The 14885-nt window shown below is 43.5% G+C and overlaps 1 protein-coding gene across 1 annotated transcript in view; it reads right to left on the bottom strand.

The window, feature by feature from the left end:
• Positions 1 to 1403: 1403 nt before the first annotated feature.
• COPB1 (COPI coat complex subunit beta 1) overlaps positions 1404 to 14885 on the bottom strand; it is a 30657-nt gene continuing 17175 nt past the window's right edge. The window contains exons 13-21 of the mRNA XM_056851491.1: positions 14490 to 14610; positions 12865 to 13092; positions 11896 to 12075; positions 8668 to 8812; positions 8451 to 8570; positions 7866 to 8011; positions 5998 to 6087; positions 5527 to 5682; positions 1404 to 1644 (exon numbers count right to left, since the gene is read on the bottom strand). Of these exons, the coding sequence (XP_056707469.1) occupies positions 1585 to 1644; positions 5527 to 5682; positions 5998 to 6087; positions 7866 to 8011; positions 8451 to 8570; positions 8668 to 8812; positions 11896 to 12075; positions 12865 to 13092; positions 14490 to 14610 (1246 nt within the window). The 3' untranslated portion in view covers positions 1404 to 1584. The remainder of the gene's footprint in view (positions 1645 to 5526; positions 5683 to 5997; positions 6088 to 7865; positions 8012 to 8450; positions 8571 to 8667; positions 8813 to 11895; positions 12076 to 12864; positions 13093 to 14489; positions 14611 to 14885) is intronic.

Raw genomic sequence — 14885 nt, forward strand, 5'->3', positions numbered from 1 at the left:
AAGCCACAGCCCTCAATTTGCAAGATCTGAGCAAGGCTGTCAAAGATAGCACATTTTGGAGGACTTTCATTCATGGGATCGCCATGAGTCGGAAGCGACTTGATGGCACTTCACACACACACACACACACACACACACACACACACACACACACACACACACACACACACACACTAACCAGACTCCAGGTAGGCATTTCCATAGATCACAAACCTCACATGTGGATACACAGCTGGAGACTGTCCCATTGCTAACCTGAATCCAAGCTATTTTGTGCTCTGAAGATAGATCAAAATCAGCACACTGAACTGGGCCTCCACTGGGTCACAGTGTCACTGGAAAAGTATGTGTTCGCTACTGTAAACCCAGGTCGAAACTACAGCTGCCTTAATTTGCACCACCTTAAGTTTCTTGAAGAGCCCCGTAGCAGAGTGGTAAGCTGAAGTACTGCAGTCCAAGCACTGCTCACAACCTGAGTTCGATCCCAACGGAAGTTGGTTTCAGGTAGCCGGCTCAAGGTTGACTAAGCCTTCCATCCTTCCGCGGTTGGTCAAATGAGTACCCAGCTCGCTGGGGGTAAAGGGAAGATGACTGGGGAAGGCACTGGCAAACCACCCTGTAAACAAAGTCTGCCTAGTAAACATTAGGATGTAACGTCACTCTATGGGTCAGGAATGACCCGGTGCTTGCACAGGGGACCTTTACAGTTTCTGGACATGTAAGAGACTGGTTAATGTACTGTGGGATAGTTATTTTGTACTACTTCATGAATGCAATACAGGAGGAGAGATACTGGGTGGTAAACCTCTGCTGGATCTGTAACTGGGGGGGGGCAAAATGGGGAAAGGAGGTTCGCTTTGGGTACCACCATTACGCTTATCAGGTCAGGCTAGCCTACACTAATATGCTGGTAATGGCAGCTGTTATTAGATCAAAGAACCAAGTTGTAATCTAAGCTCTGAAGAAAAAAATGGAGTGGAGAAACCAAAATGTAGCTTGCAAGCCCGAGATATAGCACCACGCTCACACTGCTAATGGATGTAGGACAATTTGCTTGGGAAATACAAAAGCTTTCCCATTCATATTAATTAAGTGGAAGCTCCACGGGCAAATATGTGTATGGTCTTGCATCCCCCAGCAGAATGTGTGCATACAATGCACCTGTGCATGACTTGAGAGATTTAAATTTGCATATTTTTAAAGTACAAAACAAAAAAGCCCTCAGCACTCCCAGTCCGTTACTATACTTCGCCAAACACTGAAATAAGCTTCTCTAAACAAAAATAAATTTAATTACAGAGCAGGACAGTAAAACTAACAGGTAATTTATTTTTTGATTTTTTTTTAAGAGTACACATAGGAGATTACACAACATGACATCTAAGAACAGGGAGAAAAAAAACAAGTTTTATTGACATTGATCTTGGAGTGGTGAGTAATCTACACATTATTTGCTGGAATCCGTTCAGCACAAGAAGATCAGCTTCTACAATAAAAGAACATAGAAAAATACAAGATGTTCTGAATCCAACAAGCAACATTCCAAGCATTTAACTGTAAATGATCAGAAGAGACTGCTGAGATTTACAAACTGGCTTTCTTCTGAGATAGATTGATTTTGTCTCCAAGACTTAGAGCCATGCCCTGCAAAGAGATGAAAGGGTCATCACTATATATATATATATATATTACTGATGCATAACTAATGGAACTATTAACATGTAGATAGAAGTAATTTTATCCTCCCACAAATTCCCATCTTGTGGCAAGGATTTTTCAAAAGATTCGCCCTGTTTATCATGACATGGAAATGGTTAATCGTAGAACACTCTTGTTACAGAGAAAGCCTAAATCAACACTGGCTACTATTTACTAGCTACTTCACCTTCCCTATTCAAATGCCTCTGGGTAAAAAAAAGAAAAAAAAAGAAAGAGTGTAGAATGGGGAAAGGGGGAAGACCCCTAAAGCTCAGGGTTGTAAATTGCCATTACATATAGCATGAGAAGCTAGCTTTCCACTATTGTTCCTAATGCCTTCTATCGTATATATTGGTCACATTCAGACATTTTAATACAATGATACACACAGCGCATTCCTGTCTTCTGAGGCTGAAAGTCCTGAGGAGGCCAGGAAGGGGCTGCGCCAACGTTGCGGCCCTCTACGCCAGCATCCAGACTACTTATGCCGCTGTAAGTGGCCCCAATGCCAGGGAGGAGGGTTGGACGTCAGTCTCCATGCTCTGCAGCAGCACCACCCTAGGACGCCGACAGGGCCTTCTGCTGGCGTTCCACTGGTGTAAATTCCTGCGCCAGTGTTCCGGAGGGCGTTCTGCCATCCCCGGGGTGTTCCGGGGGCGGGGCTGCCTGTAGGCAGCCTCCTGTCCCCTTTCGGCCTGTTACGCCGGCGCTGAAAATGTCGTTGCTGCACCTGCTTTTTAGCAGGTGCAGCCTCGCTGTTCTCTATGGGGAGAAAACCCCCATTTAAACTTAAAAGCCTGCAAAAGGCTTTTTAAAGTTTTTCGGTGGCCACAAAACGGGTTAGGAGACACCACAGCGGCACCTCCTCCCCGCCGTCCCCTGCAGCCAGCACCTCAGGAATGGGCTCTCAGTGGCTTGGAAGCTACATGTGGCTCTATGGCACACTACCTGTGGCTCTTCCGAGCACTGTTCCCCAATGTGGCACCTGTCCCACGTTTCAGAAAAATGGGCAAGACCTTTGCCCAGGTGGGGCTTGTAGCTGGTTCCCACATCGAAACAGTTGCAGCTGGAGGAACAGGTATGCTGTGAGCCTTCTTGAGGTGCAGGGCTTGTGACAAGGATGGAAGTCAACGTGGCTCTTTTGATTGATAGTCACTGCAAATGTGGCTCCCCATGATATGTAGCCAGAGTAGGTAAGGTAAAGTAAAGGTCCCCTGTGCAAGCACCGGGTCATTCCTGACCCATGGGGTGACGTCACATCCCGACGTTTACTAGGCACACTTTGTTTACGGGGTGGTTTGCCAGTGCCTTCCCCAGTCATCTTCCCTTTACCTCCAGCAAGCTGGGTACTCATTTTACCGAACTCGGAAGGATGGAAGGCTGAGTCAACCTTGAGCCGGCTACCTGAAACCGACTTCCGTCGGGATCGAACTCAGGTCGTGAGCAGAGCTTTTGACTGCAGTACTGCAGCTTACCACTCTGTGCTACGGGGCTCCTGTAGCCAGAGTACCACTGTATTAATAAACTGCTCTTCGTTTGTTCATTTATCTTTGCGGTTGCATGCTTCCTCCCTTTGCACGTATTTATTTATTCATTTAAAACATTTTACTGCTGCCTTGCTACCCAATCAGGGTCCCCAAGGCAGTGCACATTAAAACATCTGAACAATTATAAACATTTAAAATGATAAAATAATTCAATAAGAACATAAACAACACATGGAACTGAGGTTGAACTCTTCTTTAATTTTTAAAGAAACTGCTGTTTGCCATGACTTCAATAAACTGTGGTTTGTTTCTAGACATACATTAACAGAATCATAACCACAGACTGGCTTAGAATCCCAGTTTGTAGGCAAGAAACAAGACAACATTTGTCAAAGTGCCTCCAATCTGGTCACCACAGCAGAATGTGGTGTTATTCAAGCCTAGATGTCTTCAATCTCAGCCCTGTGTATGAGGGAAGAAGCATGCAAGTCTAAGATAAACCAGGCTTGTTCATTAAATGAACAACTGGAATTTATTCATGGTGCCTGAATACAGTAATTGTGGGTCTCTTGCTACAGTGATAATCCTATTTCAAAGCTCTGTGTCAGAACCAAAGATATGTCCCAGAGCCCAAAAAGCCTTGCAAAGTTGGCATTCCCTACCAATGAACTTTCCTTCATTCCCCAAGATCTCACTATTAATGATTTTCAATATGCAATTTTTTTTCTACCTACCTTTTTAAAGAACTGTCATTTATGAAGTTATGAAAACCGTGTTTTATAGCACACAGGAAACCTAAATCAGCAGTACGTACTACTTTAATTTTAGCTGGGGTTTTTTTTGCTTATGTTATTCTCAGGGGAACAACTGAAATTAACCACAACTAAAAAAAAGCCCACTGACTCCAAGAGTTCTGCTATTAAAAAGGCACTCTACATCAGTGCACATATTTATCTATGAAGCCACATTTATGAAAGTTTTATTTGTAGCTGCATTCGTGTTTGCAGTTTGAGCAGTACTATTTGCACATGCATAATGCAGTCAAGTGCCTTGCATAACGGGTTTATCCTACTATTCCACTCAGCTGCAGGTAGGTGTATTCTGCCAGTGCAAACCACATCCCGACAATACAAGAGGATCCTTTGTGGACAGACTGCACGTGCGCCGGAAATATCCTTTGAACCGACACTGGCATCAGAGTAAGTCAACTGCTACACCCCTGTATAATTATCAGTAGCCTGAGGAACATCATGCCTCACTTACATAGATAATTTATCCTGCATCTCCCAAAGCCTATCATTCATGGCACAACTCCTATGATGAGTGATCAACGTGCCAATGGCCAGGAGAGCAGGGATGAGAGGACCTCAGCTGACCAAGAATTTTGTTGTAATGCACCAGGTGGAAAGCCAGCATGAGGAAAGGGAGGGGTTAAATACCTGGATGGGAATGTCTTTGCACTCTATTTTCATGCAGAAGGAAGCAGATCAATGCCCACACTGTTTGCTTCAAAAATAAAGGGCAAAACATGCTAGGTGTTTTTTTTTTTTTACCTCTGATCCTATATCCCCAATAGGGCAGTGCAATGGTGTATAAGTTTGAACTACATACATTGTATCAATGAATACTTTGAGACACACTGTTTGCACATATGCAAAATTATTCCGACAGAAAATTCACATCAAAAGGATGTTTTTATAAAATCAGTTTAAATAGCTTCATAACATGCGGCACAACGTTTGAGCAAATAAAGAGTTCTGTGGTTTCTCTACAAGTCACACATTGGTGTACAGAAGGGGCATGTTAAATACAGATTACAAGCAGCTCCATTTAGTCTGCATATCTGAACTTCTGTACATACAGTAATGTCTCTGACAACCCAAATATAACTGAGTCTGAAGGAAAGCCATCCACCTACGGAAGTACTTAAGGCACTTCAGGAATCTCCCAAGTTTCTACTGATGATAACTACAGCCCCTTGTAATGCAGCCAGAGGTCACTTCTGAGGATTTCCCAACTTTCAGGAAGACTTTTTCCAAGGACATACACAAGAAGATGCTGTGGAGAGCTCTGGAATGCATGCAAAAGCCACAACGCTCTCTGGATCCCTCCCTTGATATCACCACTCCTTCCGTTTCAAATAACGTTTCCTAACAACAGATCTCAGTCTCAATCCTAAACAACCTTGGACATTCACTTACAAGAAAATGTGCTTAAAATCCCAGCCTCTAACATATAAAAGTTAACCAGATTACATTACATTACATTATATTGCAATGTTCAAGCAAATTTTGCACCACTGGTTTGGAAGTGTGCAAGATGTAATATAACACACAATTACCTGACTTTTTGCACGAATTCTAATGTGTCCTGTGACAGGAGCATCAGGGCCAAGATGGATGGGTTTTTCAATGCTGACATTTGCAAGTGCGTCTTCTCCAAATATAGAGCGTGCATATAGGTTGGCAGCCATAAAGCCACAATAACCAGAAAGAGCCTGCAGGGACAACAGACATTTCACACACCTTGCCAGGGTAATTTCCCCCCCTTTGAAACTTAAACACATCTAAACAGGTGTTAAGTTTTAAATCTGAAGCCCTGTTCATTACAAGCATTTTCAACTGCACATTCTAAAAATAAAGTATATGAAGTTAGTGTGGAAGCACAATGAAATAGTTTAAGAACTGATATAATCTCCAGTAGAAGGTTAATCAACTCTATTAGAAGAATAAAAGACATCAAAACAGATAATTTAGTGAAGCAACATACGCTGCTTGAAACCAGACCCACAATTTAGTAGCAAGTTTCCTACCTTCTCAGGAGTAAGGCATTTCATATTAGTTGACTTTAGTATGTGTTGTAGATACTCATTCAGATCTGCTATGTTTGTGTTCACTGTGACCTTTAAAAATGAAGAAATGTAAGGACTTGCATTAAGACAATTTAGTAAGATTAATATTTCTTACAGGCCTGCCATAAGTAAACTCACTCAGTATCAACATAGAATAAAATAATCTGTCAGTTAGAAATGGGTCTACCTTTTTGGCAATGGATGTTATACAATATATAATAAAATGTCATCTAATCAAGGATTCCATGCGTTTCCAGTACGTCTAAATAGTCTGGGCAACTTCAAAGTTCACAGACGACTTTAAGCAAAACTCAGTAGAAAAAGTCCACCCATGGGCACACAACAGAGCATTCTCAGTAGCAGCCTGGAGCCTTTAGAGGAGGCCTGCTAAGTTAGAGGGCATAGTTTTTCAGAAAGCAGAGCACTGACCAGGAACATGTGGTGTCCCACGTATGCACCAAGCCCCACCTCTGCCCCTTTTAGACTCATGGAATCTCCAGAACAGGATGGGAAGGCACAGCTGGGGACACTGGTAAAATTGGCAACTCCAGCATTCAATGAACCTGCATTCAATGAACTTTTGAGTCACATCTGCTCTATACTTAGTGAGCTCTATAATGCATTTTTCTATTATAAAGCCACTTAATTCTTTGAATAGAAGAGCCAAAAATTCTAATAGATCTACAGTAATCTAATCACGCGCACAGGTTTGTTAGCATCCACCCCCCAACTTCACATTTGCTAGTGGCCTTAGCTTTATCACTTGCTTGAGTCCTCTGGACCTGTGTGCCATCCAGCTCTCTTTTCATGATAAGTGTGCTATTAGAATGGAGTGCGCACATGAACAGGTAAGTGGCCCCCCATTGCAACAGAGGGGTTTACAACTCTCTATTCCTGTTCTGAATCTTTGTTGCTTTGACTATGAGCAGCAACATTCTAAATGACAATCATTTATTCAAAAAATCTATCTTCCACTATAGGCAGGGCCGCTGCCAGTCTTTTTTGCGCCCTAGGCAAGGCTAACTACTTGTGCCCCCTTCATTGCTAACCAATGTTCAAAAACAGAATTCTTGTAGAAAAAATAAAAGCCTGATGGATTCCTACAAAACCTTTTATAAGATGTTATAATTAATTATATTCCACAGCACTGTTGTGATATTTATCTTAAAATAAAAAAAACATATAAATTGTCAGTTGCATTTTTTTAAGATGGTGCAGAGTGGTAAGCTGCAGTACTGCAGTCCAAGCTCTGCTCACGACCTGAGTTTGAGCCCAACGGAAGTTGGTTTCAGGTAGTCGGCTCAAGGTTGACTCAACCTTCCATCCTTCTGAGGTTGGTCAAATGAGTACCCAGCTTGCTGGGGGTAAAGGGAAGATGACTGGGGAAGGCACTGGCAAACCACCCGGTAAACAAAGTCTGCCTAGTAAACGTCGGGATGTGACGTCACCCCATGGGTCAGGAATGACCCGGTGCTTGCACAGGGGACCTTTACCTTTTTTAATCTGTTTAAAACTGTGCCCTCGGGCCAGTTCTGTGCCCCTCTGAGGTCTGCGCCCTAGGCGACTGCCTAGTTCGCCTAATGGTAGCACCGGCCCTGGCTATAGGACAACTATAAATACTGTATCAGACCCAATTAACTCCAGCTATTCCCTTTTATTAGAAGAACCACCACCCTTCAAAGTCCATACATTCACAATTGTACACTGGATAACCCTCCATGTGCAGGTGGCCACTACTGGAGTCAGGCATGCATATATAGTCAGCTACATGGGTTTGTTGATAATGTACAGATCTCAATGCACCAAATCAAACAATACACAGAACTCACTTTGTTTTCCCATTCAAATTCTGCCCACATCTGACGAAACTCTGCATCAGTACAAGTAGCCGGTTGGATGTAATCCATTATGTCAATGTGTATGTCACTGAGGACGACACAGTTTCTGTCACTGGCTGCTCCAGAAACATCATATACTAAAAAAACAAACAGATCATCGGACACTGAAGCGGGCTACATAACTTCTAACACATTTAAAGTTACCTGAAATTTATAACCCTTCCAATACAAAGCAGAGACATCATTTTGATAACTGCATTTCCTACTGCGATAGAAACCACCTGTTAAAATAGTTCAGATTGTGAAGTGCTTGTAAGAACACAAGAAAAGCCCTGCTGGATCAGACCAAGGCCCATCAAGTCCAGCAGTCTGTTCACACAGTGGCCAACCAGGTGCCTCTAGGAAGCCCACAAACAAGATGACTGCAGCAGCACCATCCTGCCTGTGTTCCACAGTGCCTAAGATAATAGGCATGCTCCTCTGATCCTGCTTCATTATAATTATCGTACATGAAAAAGTTAAAAGTATCACACCCTTAATATTCCTGAATTGTTGTAAATAAAACACAATGCTTACCAATATTACCAAAAATTATTCCATTCTCTGTTGAAGCTACTTTCACATTAGCCTTAATATTGGCAAAATCATGTGGAGCAAGCGTTAAAGGAGAAGGTTTTTCCACAAGCTTCAAGTCACCTGTTCAAAACAGTTTGAAAAACAATGCTTAACAATGTGCAAGAAAAAATCTGGACCACAGGCAGGCATTAATAGTTATTTTTATTAGGTTACTTACCTAATGTGGCTAATTCTAGTGTACAGTTCTGCAAAGTATCACCAGTCTGGTTTACCACTAGCACATCCAGTACAATATCATATTGATTGACATGGACATAAGCTTCTGCATAGACTGGATCTGAGAAGCCTGTCAACTGAGTGACCTGTAAAACATAGAGATTAAAGGTTAAGGAGCTGGTGGATGTAGTTGAAAGTAAAGAAGGCTACCAAAATGTCTGAGTTGCTTTTTTTCATTTTTTGCTAACTAGTTAGTCAAGCTCTTCAACAGTTCAAACCAGTTTAACGTAACAACCCAACATTCAGTTACTCTCTCTCGAGTCAGCATTTGTAAGCAACCATTTTGGCTAAATACAATGCAAAGCACTCCTGTGGACTAAATTTTCACAGCTCTAATATTAGTTACTAGTTTTGTTCAGTAAAACAATTGCTATTAAACAACCATGACAGTTTAAACCTAAGCCAGTGTGGTGTAGTGGTTAAGAGCGATGGTTTGGAGTAGTGGACTCCGATCTGGAGAACCGGGTTTGATTCCCCACTCCTCCACATGAGCGGAAGAGGCAAATCTGGTGAACCGGATTTGTTTCCCTTCCTATACATGAAGCCAGCTGGATGACCTTGGGCTAGTCACAGCTCTCTCAGCCGCACCTACCTCTCAGGGTGTCTGTTGTGGGGAGGGGAAGGGAAGGTGATTGTAAGCCGGTTTGAGTCTGTCTTAAGTGGTAGAGAAAGTTGGCATATAAAAACCAACTCTTCTTTTTCTACCTTCCCCATTCATAGAGAAGTATCCCATTTGCAGAATTTCCTCTAAAACAGTGGTTCTCAACCTTTTTCGAGTCGCGACCCCCTTTTACAATTGCCAAGTAACCTGCGACCCTCGTCACATTTGCATATATTTGCATAAATGACATTTTCAATAGGATAAAGAAAACACTTTTTTTTTTGGCAGTCCAGGGTATCCATATATATAATTACTTCAAATTTTAAAGTTTAAAACAAACAAGCAAACGGTACTACCACCTGTTGCGCAGCGGCTGTGACTGCGTGGGCGAGGCAACCTTTCCTGGCATGGAGGAAAGAGTGCCTCTGAGCATGCACTGCGTTCCTTGTCCTCCCCTCTCTCCCCAAAAACTCTTCCAAGCAGGCCGGGGCTCTCACAAGGAAACCCCCTCTCGTGACTGGGACACTGCTTGTGCACATAACTGCAGTTATCCCTCAAAGCGGAGCTCCGTTTAATCACCTCACGAGAGCAAAGGTCCAGGAAAGAGCCGAGGGCCGCTTATCCCGCTCAGACTTTTCGTGCCTTTTTCTCCCCTCCGCCAGTCACCGCTCCTTCTTCGCCTCACCGAACCTGAGCACTCGAGGGGGAAACCCGAACTGCGCATGCACCTCGACTCTCTCCCCCTTGGCCTTGCCAGAGCAGAACTGATGACTCAGGGCAGAGCAGAACTGATGACTCGGGGCAGAAAAGCAAAGCCACACTACAGACATGCGCACTTGGATTCCAGGCTGAAGCTCCTGCCCCACCTGAGTGCGGCTAAAAGTAAAAACGTGGCTGTAGTGGCCTCAAGGGGGACTGCCCTCTTCTCCTCCGAGACCTGAACTGGCCGAGCCAGGGGAGCTTCCTCGGCCTCCCACACATCCTGCCACGTCATCCTCCTGGCGCAGGTGCGACCGCGCCCAGGGCTGGCCCGCCCGCCTCTCAGCTGGGCGGCGGGGCTACAGCTGGTGTGCGGCGGCACGCTGCCGCGTCTCTGCAGCCCGGCTCCTTCCGGCTGTCTGCCGGCCAGTTCCTCGCCTCTCTGCTTGGGGTTTTCCCTGCCCTCGCGGATGGATCAGGGTTACAGGGCGTCTGGGTTAGTCCTGGACAGCCTGGGATGGGGGCTGTCCCAGGACAATGGCAGCGACCCCCCAGAAAACACTTCGCGACCCCCTTGGGGGTCCCGATCCCCAGGTTGAGAACCACTGCTCTAAGGCTTTGGTTGCTTGGTTACAAAGTAACCATTATATAGACCTATCTAAGCGCTCTAACAAACTTCGAACACTTTTCAGTATTACAATCCAAAGCAAAGGTTAACAATGAAACATTAATGGCCTAACCCAGTGGTCGGCAAACAGCGGCACGCGAGCCGCATGCAGCTCTTTGACTCCTTGGGTGCCGCTCTGCCTCAGGTTGCCAAAATCTCTCTCTCTCTCTCGAGGAGATTTTAAGGGTGTTGTTTTTTTAACATTTGTAGGGAATTTTTGCCCTTCCAGAGTTAAGGAAACAGGACCCTCCCTGCCACCCTATGGTAATTCCCAGTCCCCTTCCCCCCCACCGCACTCTATCCCCCATACCCACCCCCTCACAGCTCAGAATTACATTTCCCAACTGCCCCGGCGTGCCCTTTCCCCTCCCCGCATGCATAGTGCTGGTTCTGGAGCTGGGAGAAGCGGAGGCAGGCGGGCGGCCCTAGGAGAAGAGCTCACGTGGGGCGGCGGGTCTTGAGTGCGACCGAGGCGGCAGTGGTGGCATCGAGGGCGGCGTCCTCACCCTCACAGGTCGGGTCTTTGGGGGAGCGGAGTCCTGGCCAGTGAAACCCTCCCCCGGGTTCTGCGTTAGGGCTATACAGGCATGGTGAAGGTATGGTGGGTAGGGGGCAGAGTCCGCCCTGGCTAGGGGGCTGGGCCTGGCCTGGCCTTCCTCCACCCCCTTGTCAGTCAGCCCCCCCCCCGGAAATTTTGCATTGATTTTTATCTCTCCCCCCCAAAAGAAAGGGGTTTTATTGCTTCTCTTCCCCCCACCCCATATCTAGGATCACGGTATTCCTCTTTCACCCCCTCAATGTCATTTGGATGTGTCCCTCCCCTCCCATTCTGCTTTGATATTTCCTTACAGAAGGGGGGGAATCTCCAACCATACTAAGACTTCTCTCTCTATTAGGTATTTGTCATTAATTAAGACTTAAAACTTTTTATTAAGTTAATAAACAGTGTACCTACCTATATAGTTTAAGTTTAAGACATTTGACTCTCAAAAGAAATCTCAGTCGTTGTACTGTTGATATTTGGCTCTGTTGACTAATGAGTTTGCCAACCACTGGCCTAACCAGTTGTTTCACAGAACGTAGATTAGTACATACAGGAGTAAGTGGTCAGTTCTAATTACTTAAAAAGCATGGGAGAGTGGAAACAGTACCCAGGTTTCAGACACAAGGGTCGTTTGGGAATAACTAGATTTTTACATCACCTTATTGAGTTTGGAGGCTAGTGGATCAGTGGCTTCTTTTCTCTGCGTGTTCCCCATTGCTGCTAAAAGACTCAGCTGAAACTGATCCTCCTTTGAATTAATTTCGTTTTTAGCAGTAAGCTGCATAAAGGAAATGGGATCATCCGGCTGAACTGTCACACTCCTCTTCTCAGACTCTTTCTGTGGGGAGGAGGAATAAAAAATTAGTTATCCCTACATGTAAGTAACAAAGAAAACAATCCTGGCTTAGTCGGCATTCCAGCCATTCAGGTTAGGAGCAAACTAAAATGTTGCTTATAGATGAAAATCCACAGGTTACAGTAGGAATGGCTAAGTTTTGTGCAGTGGCCTGTAGAATACACCAGACGCTGCTGAGAACACCGGTGTGTCAATAATTTTAATGGGTAATTTATATAGTTTGCAAAGAGTCCAAACAACTTTTTTACAATTTGTATTAACCTGTGGGTAGAGCGTAACACCTGGATGGCCCAGGCTAGCCTGATCTTGTCAGATCTCAGAAGCTAAGCAGGGTCAGCCCTGGTTAGTATTTGGATGGGAGACTACCAAGGAATACCAGGGTTGCTGTGCAGAGGAAGGCACTGGCAAACCACCTCTGTTAGCCTCTTGCCATGAAAACCCCAAAAAGGGGTCGCCATAAGTCGGCTGCGACTTGACGGCACTTTACACACACACAGAGCGTAACACTAAGGGTTTTAATGGTAAATTGTGCTGTGCTGGTCTATGACTGTTTTTAATAAAGATTGGTTGAACAAAGAAAACCTTTTACTAGGCTCGCAAGGGTTCTTACCCGACTTACAGTGCAATCCTATGCAGAGTTGCACCAACCTAAGCCCACAGAAAGCAACGGGTTTAAAACTGGAGCAATTCTTCAAAGCACTGCCAGTGTGAGTCAGGACCCAAAGCCCTAGCGATGTGCCCAAAGGACACAGGGCCCATCTATGATGTCACCTTTTGAGAGAGCTTTTCCTCTTCCAGTTTGGCAGATAACATGTGAGAAAGAGACTGCCTACACTCCTTGTTGAAGATGTCGTTCATGAGAGGGGAACACTCCGACAGCACCTTCAGGCACAGAGAAATCCGGTCCACGTCATCGTCTGTGATGGGCTTCTTGGGAAGGGATGACTTGCCCAAATGGAGAATAGTGGCCATAAGCAACATTGCCTCAGCAACGAAAGACTAAACAGGGGAAAGAAGAGAGAGACAATACTACATTTCCGTAATTTCTACACATTCTTTTTTTTTTAATATATTTTTTATTTTTCATTATTGATCGGGTATACAGAAGGGAAAAACAGGTAAAAAGAAATAATAATAATTAAATACCATTTTAATAACATATAAATATGTCTACCCCTCTACCGGGTATAATACCACATTCCGTACTTTCTTATATAAGTAACTTAAAATTAATTAATCCTTTTGTATGGTGATTGTAATGTATTTATCAAAAGGTTTCCATCTTTCTTGATTCTGTTCTTGTGTGTTATCTTTCATATATTCTGTTAATTGTGCCATCGTAATATATTCTAAGGATTTGGCTATCCATGTTTGTAGTGTTGGAGTCTTATCTGTTTTCCAAATGATGCCAGGACAACTCTCGCCGCCGTTACAAGATATTTTAATATGATCTGTTGGTCCTTATTCATGGTGCCCGGTGATTTATTCAAAAGGAAGAGTTTGGGATCATATTTTATGCTCTGTCCCAAGATGTCTTCAAGATTCATATGAATTTTTTTCCAGAATTTCTGGACAACTTCGCATGTCCACCAGCAATGGTAAAAGGTGCCTCTTTTATCATTATCATTATCATATAATATCAATATCATATCAATTTCTACACATTCTTAATGTTAAAGATCACAGATCAGACTGAAGTTTATCACACATACTGTCTTTGAAGCTGAATGGATTATATGTAGTGATCTGTTATCTTGAAACTAAACTACACCGTTCAATGCAAATCCGGCGGACAAGAGCTTATGCTGACTCCTGTGCAGAGTGATGGTCAAGAAGTTGTCAACTGAACCTCTGCCGCAAGAATCGTTTATGCAAAGTGCTGGAAATCAAACACAATTCCTGACACCATGGAATGGATTGCCAAACTCTCTGAGTTTGTCTTGATGGCCAAATTTAACTCAACTGGTTAACATGAGACCAACAGATGAATTCGAGCTGAAATGGCAGCCTTTTTATGATTATCATTCAGGTGACAATCTAAGAATTTAATAAAAAAGAAACTAGTGATTTATTGTATGACAATTTGAAGTGATAAATAAGATTTTAAACGTATAAGATAGCTGATAGAGAAAGCTCTTGATGTCAATATATTATTTCTTTTTCTTTAGTTAATCCTAGACATTACAACGGGAATGCTGAATGATAGAATTAAGGATAATACTTTTCTTTTTGAATATTAATTATACCGAGGCTCGGATGATGTTACATGTTATATATTTTATCTCCCTCTCCCCTGCTTTTTCCTTTCTGTACCCCTTTTTCCTTTCTGTACCCCTGTACCAAAAAATTTCATAAGGCACAAATCTGATATGAGTATTCCAAAAAATGTAACTTGCATTTTGTTTCTTCTTATCCTGAAGCAGAGTCACGTATCGTAAAGCGATCTTGGTCAAAGTAGTGGCAAGGGAAGCCGCAACAAAGAAGTCTCCATCCAATAAAAACCCTCTCAGTGGAGGTCTACAAAGAAAGAGAACCATGGAATTCTTAAAAACACTGCCTTAAAGTATCTAAAAAGTTCCACTTCAGGCTCATACTGCTTGTTCCAGCAGTTAGTATGATCAGATTCCAAAGGAAAGAATTCCTTTTCTTGTATCTAAATAGGTATTCATAAATCACGTAGCGACACGTTTAAGTTTCCCATCAGTACAAATACATTTAACAAAAGTCACCATTAAACTAGAAAATGTTCACAAACAATAAGTGATTATCCCACCCACCCAACCTTCACCATA

This window comes from Euleptes europaea, chromosome 6 (assembly GCF_029931775.1).
Source record: "Euleptes europaea isolate rEulEur1 chromosome 6, rEulEur1.hap1, whole genome shotgun sequence".
Lineage (NCBI taxonomy): Eukaryota > Metazoa > Chordata > Lepidosauria > Squamata > Sphaerodactylidae > Euleptes > Euleptes europaea.